Here is a 12,510-nt window from a genome sequence, read left to right as displayed (position 1 = left end):
TGAATTGCATAGCCTGCTGAGCCTCATTGAGGATTTGAGTGATTCTCTCCTCTGTCTGGGAGTCTTCCCTCTGTACACTGGGTACCAGGGTGGTGGGGCCTGTCAAGGGGAACATTGGGTTAAACACTGACCTTAGCCCTAGGGCCGAGCGACTCGCTGCAATCAGAAAGTGGCCCTATATTGCCTGGATTCTTAGAATGCAATGCATCCATTTTTTACTTGTTAAAAATATTTTTAAATAATTTAAATTCATTCCAAAAAATCTTTGAAAATAATAAAAGAAAGACAAATCAAAATATAGAATTAAAAAAATAATTTTCAAATAATTTGAAAAAATTGAAAATAATTTTTGAAAAAAAAAATGCAGGCAAATAATAGTTGAATGATACATCCAGATACTTGTACATAAAATGTATGAAGATGCTGTTGATTAACTTTCACCAATGAATGATATTAACCCAGGCAATATATTCCACATACATTGTCAGCAAGTCCTCCCCTTAACTTAATTCAATTTGGATCATACATGCTTTGATGAGGAAAAAAATCACAAATTTTCAAACAAGCTTTTGAATAATATTTTTTATAATCATGCAATTTCTTTAAAAAATGCAACTCGATTAAATATAAAGTTACGTTCTTTACAATATATGATTTTTATTAGTTTTGGGTCATGCATACATGTACTTCACAGACTAATTGTACATACCTTTCTTTGGTGAGATAGCCTTCAGCGCCATTATATTCCTTTCATCTGTGGCCCAGGCATACATCTTCCTGTAGGATTCGCGTCCTTTTTCCGTTAGCTTGTCCCAAGATTTGGGCTTCGACAGAAGTTCACTCACAGTGCCTTGCGATAGCCCAAGCACATGCTTGGCAAACAAACGTTGTCCAATATTATGAATACTGAGAAGTTCTCGCACAGTTTTAGCCACTAAAGAAGTGTCTATTCCTTGTGAATTACTGGGGTCAGTTTTCCCCATAGACATACTCATATAATTTGGGAGTCCATGTCCATTTAAGTATGGGAAAAACTGGGGTGAGGGTGGGGGCGGGAGACTGGGGGTGCTCTCCCCTGACACACTGGGCATTCTTTCTAGTGAAATGGGTCTCTTGGGAGTTATTTTTTCAGGAACTGATTCTTCTTTTATGCCATTGCTAGATGGCGTTGGAGGTGAGGAGGGAGTGGAGATTCTGGATGAATTTTGGCGTTGATAGGATGAAGCTATTTCTTCTCCTAGCATGGAGGCAAATGCAGCGGCATTTTCTGAGAGGGCAGGTGTTGTCGTTCCTGAAAGAAAGGTGCAATAATGCACATGAAAGCTTAGTTTTTTTTTGGATTAAAAAAAAAGCTGGCTGGTTAAATCATGGTCTTTCAATAAAAATAGCAGCAAATAGCAAGTTTTTTGACATGCATTTTTGATTAATTTTTTTTCTTTCCTTTTTTTTTTTGCCTTGCATGCCATAAAAACAAATTTTAAGAAGAAACATTTTGGAATATTTTGGGATGGGTTTTGAATTAAATTTGCATTTCATGGCCAGTACACCTTTCTTCCATATATATCAAAGTAAAGAAATAATATTTCAGAATGTGTTGCAGTCTTGAAGAATGAAATGATATTTCTCAGCTGCAGTTAGTACAGAAAAACCAAACCGTCAGTAAAAAAAATTCTAGCTATTGGAAAAATGATGAACAGAAGTCTTTCATAAATGTATTCCATTCTGAGAATTGGAAGATTTTGAAATTTTGTTTGAATATACAAATGAAACTGCAAGATTTTCTGAACAAGGGAGGTAACAAGTCTTTGTGTATTACTTGTTATCTCCCTTAACTCCACTTTCATGAATCAGGGTGTGAAATGATGGCCAGCTATATCTACATTACTTTCAAACACATGCGAGACCTACCTGAGAGATCGCTGTTGTTGACTTTAAGTACTGTGTTTTCTGACTGAAGTGTCTTGTTTTTCTCCAGGAGTAAGACTTCCAGAGACTTTGGCTGAATGTCTCCATCAGGCTCGTCAGACCCCAGCTTGTTGTTGGAAAATTCTATCGACTTCATCACACTGAAAAAAGGACAATATTTCATCACAGAAACAAGAGGCAGGTGTATTGAGAGCTTTCAGGTTTTTAAATCATTCAATAACTGACATTATGATGAACCATAAATGACTATGTGTCTTTTTCATCCTTTAATCTTAACATTTTCTTGACAAATGAAAACAGTTTTTCCTGATTAAAGGCTTATCCCAAACAGCGCTGATTTTCTGTTTACAACAATTTATTAAGCATTGATCTATAAGTATCCCCATTAACTGCCTGAAATATGGCTCTGTCTTGTATCTAGCTCCAAAAAGTAAATCACAGTAGCGCCAACTATTTTTTTTCTTGTTGAAGAGTGTCAATTTTTGTCTTTGTTGTTATATGAACTTTCCCTTCATCTAATTACTTATATTTGACCTAATTACCTAAGTTCCCTTTTGATTTCTTCATAGTCTTCTTGAGATTTAATCTTCTCTTCCAGCAATTTGAAGGCCTGATTTTTGGAAGCCAGTTCATCCTCAAGCTTGGAAACCTAAAACCAGAAATTTAAATTTTCAATATAAATTGAATTCAAAGATTAAATTTCACAACTTCAATTAAATATTGATTTTTAAAAAATTGACAATTATCTTACATGACTCATTCTTCATACCTTTTAATTTTATAAGTTTAAATTGATATTTGTTAAGTTTCAGTGGAGTAATATCAGATAATGATTTTCATCAGATTATGTCTGGCTCATAGATCAAGCCTGGCCAGATGTTACAACAGTGGAACATTACACATTGGCAGTAGTGATCAATCAATATTTCAAATGATCACTAATGCATTTCATCAAAACCTGATCAGTTCAGAATGCAAACACAAAACAAATAAAAATTCATTTGCTTCAATCCATTTGTGTGCTTAAAACATTCGAAATAATCAATTCTACAGTCCTGAATATTGATACATTGATTTTAAATAACTTGTCAATCTATATATTGATTTTTTCTGTTCTCACTTTAAAATGAGTTCTATGCGGTAAGTAATCTTAAATCAATGATGCTAAAAATGCACTCAAAGTCCTTTCAGATAATATAGTTGATAAACATGCCAGTCAAGAACAAAAATAATCAACTTTTTAGTTGATCTAGCTTAAATACTATTTAGTCTATGTATTTCACTATATATAAACTATTATCATTTTACATATCAAGTTTGTGAATTCTTAGATCATGTTAAAATTCCTATATCATATACTGTAGCATGGTAAGGCACAGCTATTTGTTATGGATTAGCTATCAAATTCATCTGATATTTTTCCTAATAATGTAATCAAAGTTAATGAGTCCTATAATTACATTGTATATTTAAATGTAATCCAATACCCATTGTCATCTTAGTATTTTACTAGAAAATCCTTTTCCTTTAATCTATATGATCATATCTAGACTATGACTTCTTTGCACCACATTATTCCACGTTATTCCACGAACAATTTTAATTTGATAAATTCTGTAAAGTGTTTAAATTAATTTCTCTTACTCAGATAATCTAAAATGTCTAAATAACGTGCACATAAGCTTAACATAGTCTAATCTTTAAAGCCCCTTCTCTTCAATTTTCTCTAGAGGAATTGAAACACAAAATATTGATCGGAGAAACAATCGCATGCACGATTAGTTGTTTGTAACTGTCAATACATAATCAATAAAAATACTGTTTCTATGGTAACTCGGGGATCTTGTCTAATATGCAGGAGTTCTGAAATCTATTTTGCCGTCAAATATAGATCATCTTGCATTGGGATGTATAAAACCAAAAATCAATAGCCTTCCAACATTGATTTCACATCAACTACCATTGTATACTTTTGTAAAAAATCAATACTAGAAACTGAATATTGTAGAATATCTGCCATCATGACACTCCCCAGGAAACCTAGCTATCTTTTTTTACTGTCACAAGATTTTATACGCCCGTACATTTTCTAATATTAATCATTTATTTTACGGATTTCCAAGAAGACACACCGCTATTCATCTCAGAATATAACTGAATCTACCTTGAGTCTAAAAAAAAAGCCATTTGTTAATTATGAAAGTCAATTAATTTGAAGTTTAAAAATTGATCAATTTTTATTTTAAATTAATTTTTTTTTTCCAATCCAGTGATTATGCAAATTAAAAAAAAAATAATTAAAGGATCACCAACTCTTGATAAAATTGTTCAAATTAGACAAAGCAAAATTGTTAAATAGTTAATTTTTTGTATTGCATATTTTAATCATAACATTATTAAACAGCACAGTGTTTCTATAAGAAAAAAAAATCTTTTGTTATCTAATTTTTGCGTGGAAAAAAATTCAACCTTGGAAAAGTCACCTTCTTTATGAAAAGCATGTTTAGTTTTAACTTAACCAGAATATGAGAATTCAATTAAACATGTTAGTTGTTAAAAATGACAAGCCTACCACTTTCATTTACATATTCCCAAATTACATATTTGATAAACTACCATTCCGAAAAATAAATCAGACCGTGGTCGAAAAAAAAAATTGTGTATTTTGGCATAATATATGAAACAATAAACTTGATTTATGGCCCCCGTTTTTCTGCTTGACAAGAAAATGTTCTCTCTGCGTAATAATTAAGGTTTTAGGAAAATTATTTGTAATTTTCTCCTAAAACAATTAGAAGAAATATTTAAGTTCATTTCTATTATCTGAATGGTCAAAATATTCCGCTTTCTTGCATATGCCTTTTTTTTAAATCAGAAGCTTACACTTGCAAAAGAAACAACTTATCACACATGCAGATTCGTTAACCTCTGACTTTTTAACTCTTGAAACACTTTTTAATTACCAAATGTACCTAACTTACACGCATCAACATTAGACTGCAATTCTCTATTGGTCTGCATCCTTACCGACTTAAAATTACCCTCTTACCATTGGACCATCAATTTGCCCTTTTAACATTGGAATGCATTCATATGAACCAAAACTTGACCCCCAACAAAGAAACTGTCTGATGTCATTTCTTCTCACCAACTCTGTCTGTTCCCTTTTGACTTGTAGAATACGAAGTATTCTTTTTTCAACAGGATCATCACCATGGTGGCCTGATAATGTGGCGTTTTTGTAGTTTTATAGACTGGTTGATACTAACCTGACTGGTTGTAGCTTCTCGTAGCTTGTTTAGTGAGCCCTGCAATCTCTGCACATCTTCAACCAACTGTGAAATCTAGATTAAAAATTTTAATTTTTGTGAAAATTTTCAAGCTTTAAGCTATTTTTTCAGGCATTAAATAAAATAAAAATAAAAGCGCTTTTTTAAATTACCTCCTTTTCCTTGGATGCAAGTTCGTGTTCCAGACCCGATCTCTTGAACATGTCGATGGCCCGATCCATATCTGGTGCTTCTTGATTTGTCTCCCCTTGTTTTTGTTTCTGTGTCACCTCTGTCAACCTCGTCCTGATCTGCTCTATTTCACGTTCTGATGCCTCAGCTCGCTGAAAAAAAAAATAAAATTAAAAATTCTTAAAAATAAATGCTTCAAAAATGTTGTGACATCAAGGTCTTAGTCCGAAAAAAAATCCTGATCATGAGGCAGCTAAACGAGATCCCCTGAAAATCCATCTTCAATTAAAAGCTCATAAAGCAAATGTTAAGTTACCTTCCTGCAGCAAATCAAGCGATATCTTTTTATCCCAATTGTCCATACTAGAGAGATAATTACACATAAATTGTTTCTGTCTCATCCCCATCAGATAAGCAAGCATAACTATTAAAGGTACAAAGAGCGCAAGCAAAATATATGCTTAATCCTGTCGCCGATCAGAAATCAAAAAGACAAATTATTGCAACAATACAATTGACATGTGAAGGCAGAGACTGGATTTATACAAATGGTGATTCAGTCAAGATCGGATCAATATCGGGCTGTTCAATACTTCTTTCTTCCCCCAAATCAATAATTTGACATTGATTAAATACTCAGGGTGATGCATTCTTGCAAAATCAATCGATACCATCAGAGGCAGTAAGGCACCAGAGTGGCCCCCTGTTACATAATGGACCCGATTCTGTCATTCTGGGAACACCCTTAAAGGGACAATAGCATGTGACTTCCAGAAGCATCCTTCGTCATTTTTAGACATCAGTTTTAAGAGATTATGTTTCACTGCATCTTGAACAAAGACAATCAATACAAAGAGACCTATATCCTTACAAAAGCTTTAATACTGATCATGAAATTAGATTGTACTGATTTTTTTACTGTCTTCTCTTTTTTTTCCAATTGACACAATCCTATTTTTTTTGTAAACCATGTCATTTATGTATTTAGAGAAGATATTTCTCTAGCATTCCAGAGCAGAAACTTTTGGTTAAGTATAATGCTATTTGATTTTATCATGTTTATAGATAATAATAATAATACCTCGTTAGCTCGTTCCAAATCGGACATCACCATTTCCATTTCATCCGATCTGAAAGAAAAAAAGAAATATATGGCTCTTGTCGACTTTGTATTTCTCAATCACTAATACATATAATATTTAATATAATATTTTTTTTAAATGTTTTGATTCCATTTTCCAAAAATGTGATGAAACACCCTTCGCACATATTTACATTCAAAAACATGAAGTAATTAATTTTTCTTAGCATTAATTTTGTTAATTCAATTAACAAATTACAACTTAAAAGGAAACTCCATGTCATGTATTGTATTCACAATTTGTAAAACTCAGTTTTCTTAATTTGTTTGTTAATCTGCACTAATTGAAATTCTGACCTTTCTCATTTTATTTCAAATATTTTTCCTAAACCTGCACTTCTAAAATGCACTTTGAAAAAAAATTTCTTGACAAGCATGCTGATAGTAAAAAGTGGACTCTATGATAAAGATTTAACATGGTGAAGGGTTACAGACAAGATGAGCAAGGTTTGACAAACGGATTGGGATTGGAATGACTGCACACAATAAAAGAATGTCACCTGTCTATATGAAGGGGTTTGATAAATGAAGACTTTGACTACCCTACACCTTAGCTTTTGGCCATAAGTTTGGTGAAATATACCAAAGCATTCAAAGTCAAGATAAAGTGCTGCCAGCGTCTATAAATTACAGGTGTGATTTGGAGCTCCCGTGTCAGTGCTGCGTGGACCACGCTGGTTCAATGACCAAGAAAACAATAAAGGAAATGCAATGACAAAAGGCCATCAAAAACTCAAAACATGATTAAATACAACAATTATGAATCATTCTGATCAGCCTTCGTGTAAGATAATTATAAGTTATTAATAACTGAAGTCCGTAATATTCAACTGAGGTCATCATCTCAATTCAAATTTAAAACATGTCAAATTTAACATTTCACATGCTACATTCATATACATAAATCCATTACATAAATGTATGAATTTATAAGTCAGTGGAATCGTAAATTTTAGAATGGTTCCAAATTAACCTAAAAAACGTATTCACTTTGTGACAAATATTCGTCATCAAATTTGATAAATACAAAAACCTCCAATAAATTTGCATTTGGTATTTTCTATATCCTTAAAAATGACCATTGTATCATTTGCACCTGCAAAGTTCATCATAAACAGGTTTGTAATAGGATTTTTATGTTCGGCTTTTCCAGGCCAAGAGGAAACCAAATTTCTCTCAGACTTTACACTGTCAATATGAAATATATTAAATTGTTCGACTTGTGAACTTCAAATAAATAACAACGCCAGCAGATACATTCAAGTAAATTTCAAATAAATAAGAAGGCCAGCAGATAGATTCAAGTAAAAATAATTAATAAACTCATTATCTGCAACAATACTCTTAATCCACACCAGAGGCAAATCAAATGAATTGAAATTCTTGAATGTCTATTGACTTCCATTAAGTTCTATTACAGATTCATGCAGATATTATTTTGATATAATTATGCACCAGCGGCCTCTGGCAAAATGTTATCCTCTGGGTACCCTTATTACACAATGATAGCCGCATCTTTCTTTTCATTTCAATATCAAGTTAAATTTATAAAATACTGAAAGGGACTTAAATTTTAATCAAAATAAGCAAGATTTCTATTTACACAGGACCTGGATTAGACAAGTTATATTTTATTGTTCGACTTGTGAACTTGAAACTTATTTATCAATTTAAGACAATAATAATTATTACACACACATGATTACTGTGCAAGTTATACTGTACATATTGTTTCACAATCTCTTACATAGAAATATAGAAGAAAAATATTGACCTGCCAATATTGGAATAATGTCTTTTTTCATAAGTTTTTTTAGATGTACATTTATTATATTTTGTTCAAAGTGTATCTGATATCTGATCCATAAGAGTTATTTGTTTCAAGATTAAGTACATAAAATCAAAAAAATAATTTAATAGTTTTTCATTGATTTTCCAAATCCCCATTCAAATACATTAGATGCATCAGAAATCAATGTGTTGGGGATAGAATAGGTGATAAAATTAAAACTAATGGCCTAAATAGCACAAACAATTCAGACTCACAAAGACACTTTCTTAAAGAAGGACTGGCAATCAATGTTTACTGATAAAATGTTTTTCCATTAATCTCATAAACAGTAATAATAAGTTGGCCGACGGTCTATTGCTTTGTTCGATTTTGAAGGAAAATTGATATTTAAAATCAAACAGATTTTTCAATCCTAAAAGCAAATATTGATTTTCGTTCAAAAATTCTTTTTTCAGTAAATGTATATAAACTTGAAATGCAAATAGCTCTATCAATAAAATAGATTCCAATTGAAAGTGCCTGAATCAGCTATTGAGAACCAACAGTTTTTTATAGACATCAGATAACTGATCAACTGAAAGGCTGAAAAGATTTCAAATAAAAGAATGATTTCTTCTATTAACAAATGACCAGTTATTTTTACACACTCACTATGACCTAATCTTTAATAAACAATGCAGTAATTAAGCTTTTTTTTTTCAGTTCTCCATAAGTAATATTAATATTATATATTTTACAGAGCATATTCCCATGTTTAAAACTCCACTACAAAACCCCACCCACTGCCCACTTTTCTAATATTTAAAGGGATTTTTTTTTTTAATTTACTTAGAAGCACCCTGACTCTTTTTATAAAAAAATTATAAATAAGACCACATTAAATACTACAAAAGCTAAATCATATTAAGGAAAAAAATCTATTCTAGATAATCTAGCTGTTATATCTGCAATATTCCATTTTTCTGCCTCTGTCAGATGTCTCTACAGAGCTGGTAACATTTTTTTTACATCAGGGATATAATGATCCTGGGCTATCAATTATTGATTTTTCTCACAGGGACTTTAATTCTGCTTGTAAAGAACTCTTATGGCTACTGCAGTTTTGTCATTTCCACCTAAATTGTGGGAATGCAGACAATGGCTACAGAATTTGGGAGGATCTTCGTAGAACCTACTTTGTAACAATGTTGCAAATCAATCTTCCTCAATAGACTAATTTATTTTAGATTAGTAGAACACAATACCAATTCTGACACAGTTTGAAAAAAACTGTGAAATGAAATTTGATTCTTTTTTCGAAAAAAAAATCTTCGCTGTAGAAAAACATGACATCAAAAGACTAAATGTCTGTTAGCTATATATATATACCTTTAGATTTTGTTTTTCTCGTCCTCATAGTTAGCCTTTGTTGAACTCTCAATCTCTCCTGAGACACGGAAAAGTGACAAAAATGACCTCGGTGCAAGAACCACTGTGTCTGGTTTACAATCCAGACTCAATGAGCCTACACGGCATTCAACATGAAAATATTGATTCTGCCAGCATGTATTACATGTTCATAAATTCTATAATCAATACAATGAAATATACAAATGATTTTACACAGAATTTGCTATGCAGGCCTATGCCATATTGAGCTGTATAACTGATGTTTGACAAATTACCAATTAGAAGGAACAGCCTCTGGCTGCCATTAAAGAGCTAAACGTATTCATTAATTTTAACTCAAAAAGAAAGAGATAATCATTTTTATTCCGAAAAACATAAGTAGATGAGCCAATGATCAAAGGCACACATTAGCTGAAAAGTGTTTGCAAACTGCCCCAAGGGCCAGAATTTCTCTATCACTGAAAATGCTGATTTCACAGCGACCATATCTGTCTTTTATTTGCGTCTTGAAGAATACTTTTCTGTGATGTTTTGTGCAAATTTTCACTTGAGTTGAAATATACATTATTTGTAATTGTTAAAACAGAGAAAAGGACTGTAATTTGGCTGTCATTGTTTGTATAAAACATCTATTATCCACCATTAAGAGTTGAGAGAATTTAAGACACAACGTCATTTGCATAGAAAGTCAATTTTGAAGACAAATTTTGAGAGAGGACAACGAAAATTAATGGTTTAATCTACAAAGCTGCCTCCTCATTTCTAAGACACAACAATCTGAACAGTAATTACCCTGGTAGTATTCTAAGAGCAAACAATAACCAGGCTCCAATTTATGTGTGAAAAAATGTAATCCTACTTTTAATTTTTGACGACATGCGCAGAAAGATAAATTTCTAAGAAAAGGGCATTATATTCTATTTATTCTAATGTCACTTTAAATTTAATTTTAAGAATATTAAGTATAACTCCAAAAAGGATTCAAATTGTATGTATATAAATATTTAAACTTTGCCACAAATCAACCAATGAAATTTAAGAATCACTGACTCAATAACGGCAAACACCTTTTTAACCTAATCAGTCAAGAAAACATGAAAAACATATAAAACTACAGTTAGGGATTATCGGGGGTCACTTAAAACATCAACAAAATCACAAAATCACACATAAAAATCAAACGAAAGAAAAACAATCACAAGGCGCTACAAATGCCTTGACAGGATGTGCATTTGTCCTGGGATGCCTGCAGGACTTTGAACATAATGACGAACATGGGAGAAGTACAACAGCGATTGTCTTGTACATCAGAACCAATTAAGCAAACATTGACAGGTCCCGTGAAGGACCTATCAGAGCTTTCATCAATAACCAGACAATATAAATCAATAACTGGACATATGACGGCCAACGGTTCACGTAATGACCATGTATGTGACCAGTCGACAACTAAAAATCAATGAGAGGACAGATCAGACAATAGAAATCAATAAAGGCACTATTTGTTATTGACAAGAAAAACATAAGAAACCAATATCCTGGTATATTAATGGGACACAAAGTTGTCATATTTACAGTATATCTTTGTTAATTGATTCCATAAATATGACTGTTTGTGTTGGGAAATCAGAGGGTTTCACTTTGATTTGAATTAAAACACAAATTGATTTTTACATTTTTTTATGAATAAAATATTTTTTCTCAAAAAAATTTAGTATTTTAGAAAAATCATTTTTATTTTAAAAATCCATTTAGATTTAAATGACTAGGGAGTTAGATACACTCTCAGCTGTATGCCAAATACAGTAACAAAAGAAAAGGGCACTTTTGGAAATACAATTTCTGAATATAATATCTCAGAGAAATAGTCAAATTTTTAAGACGCAGTTAAGATCTATTTGAATCTTTGAATTTATGCTTTCAGCTCTTAATGACTTTCAGAATCTACACTACCAAAAGATCTTGAACAGTTCATTTCCATGCAAAACAAAAGCAATTAATGCCCTAGCACTTGTTGTTTGTGGTTAACACCTCAGTGAAATTCTCTGTTGCCACAGTTTATTTTGGTCATACTACAGTCAAAGTTCTTAGCAGAATTAAAGAGAACTTGAAAGTTTTTACAGATAAGCTACAGTGATTGTGGTTCAGAGTAACTCTCAGTAACAGTTTCAGAATGGCTATAAACACTCACTTGGCTGTTGTGGCCTCTTCATACTTGGCTTTGACTTCGAACAACTCGGACTGCACATTCTCTAGTGCTGTAAAAGAAAACGGAGACAGAAATAAGAAAAAATGCATTTCATAGAAATTAAAATTCAATCATGCCTGCATATGCAGCACATATTTTGTTGGCATACAATGACAGGCCCCTACCTGGTACTTGTATCTCCCATATCGAATTTGACTAACGCTTAATTCTGATAATTCCTATCATAAATGAATCAAGATTATGTAATTTAAGAAGACCAAAATCCTGTTAACGAACACAGAGCAACTCAAAATAAATCACAGGTGCTCATTCCGTGGATTGCACTAAAATGATAGCATGCTGATCAAAATGGAATACCAATTTGAAATTACAAAAAATTACTGATTGGCATTAATTTCTTTGAGCGTCCAATTAAAAATCAGCAGCGTCTAAATATAATTGACCTTGTTTATGAAATATACACTATTCTGCATTTGAATTCACTCCTTGACCCAGCATGTCAAATTTCATCGTTTCTGTCAATATCAACTTCTCTCCATCTTAATGATATAAGTCCATATCGGCCCATCCACAAATAACTTAGAACAATGGT

At 32.1% G+C, this 12,510-nt stretch overlaps 1 protein-coding gene across 3 annotated transcripts in view; it reads right to left on the bottom strand.

The window, feature by feature from the left end:
- The window catches only part of LOC134253652 (homeobox protein cut-like 1), a 49,727-nt gene that overhangs the window by 8,247 nt on the left and 28,970 nt on the right, over positions 1-12,510 (bottom strand). For 2 of the 3 annotated variants that reach the window (XM_062736225.1, XM_062736227.1), the window contains exons 7-14: positions 11,901-11,967; positions 6,469-6,517; positions 5,369-5,539; positions 5,196-5,270; positions 2,469-2,575; positions 1,909-2,066; positions 710-1,291; positions 1-156 (exon numbers count right to left, since the gene is read on the bottom strand). The exon at positions 1-156 is cut by the window's left edge and continues 17 nt beyond it. In XM_062736225.1, the coding sequence (XP_062592209.1) occupies positions 1-156; positions 710-1,291; positions 1,909-2,066; positions 2,469-2,575; positions 5,196-5,270; positions 5,369-5,539; positions 6,469-6,517; positions 11,901-11,967 (1,365 nt within the window). The remainder of the gene's footprint in view (positions 157-709; positions 1,292-1,908; positions 2,067-2,468; positions 2,576-5,195; positions 5,271-5,368; positions 5,540-6,468; positions 6,518-11,900; positions 11,968-12,510) is intronic. The other variant, XM_062736226.1, reaches the window with a different exon arrangement.

Source organism: Saccostrea cucullata, unplaced genomic scaffold, assembly GCF_032062105.1.
Source record: "Saccostrea cucullata isolate Sc308-1 unplaced genomic scaffold, CSIRO_AGI_Scuc_v1 ctg418, whole genome shotgun sequence".
Lineage (NCBI taxonomy): Eukaryota > Metazoa > Mollusca > Bivalvia > Ostreida > Ostreidae > Saccostrea > Saccostrea cuccullata.
This window is presented reverse-complemented; position numbering and strand designations above follow the sequence as displayed.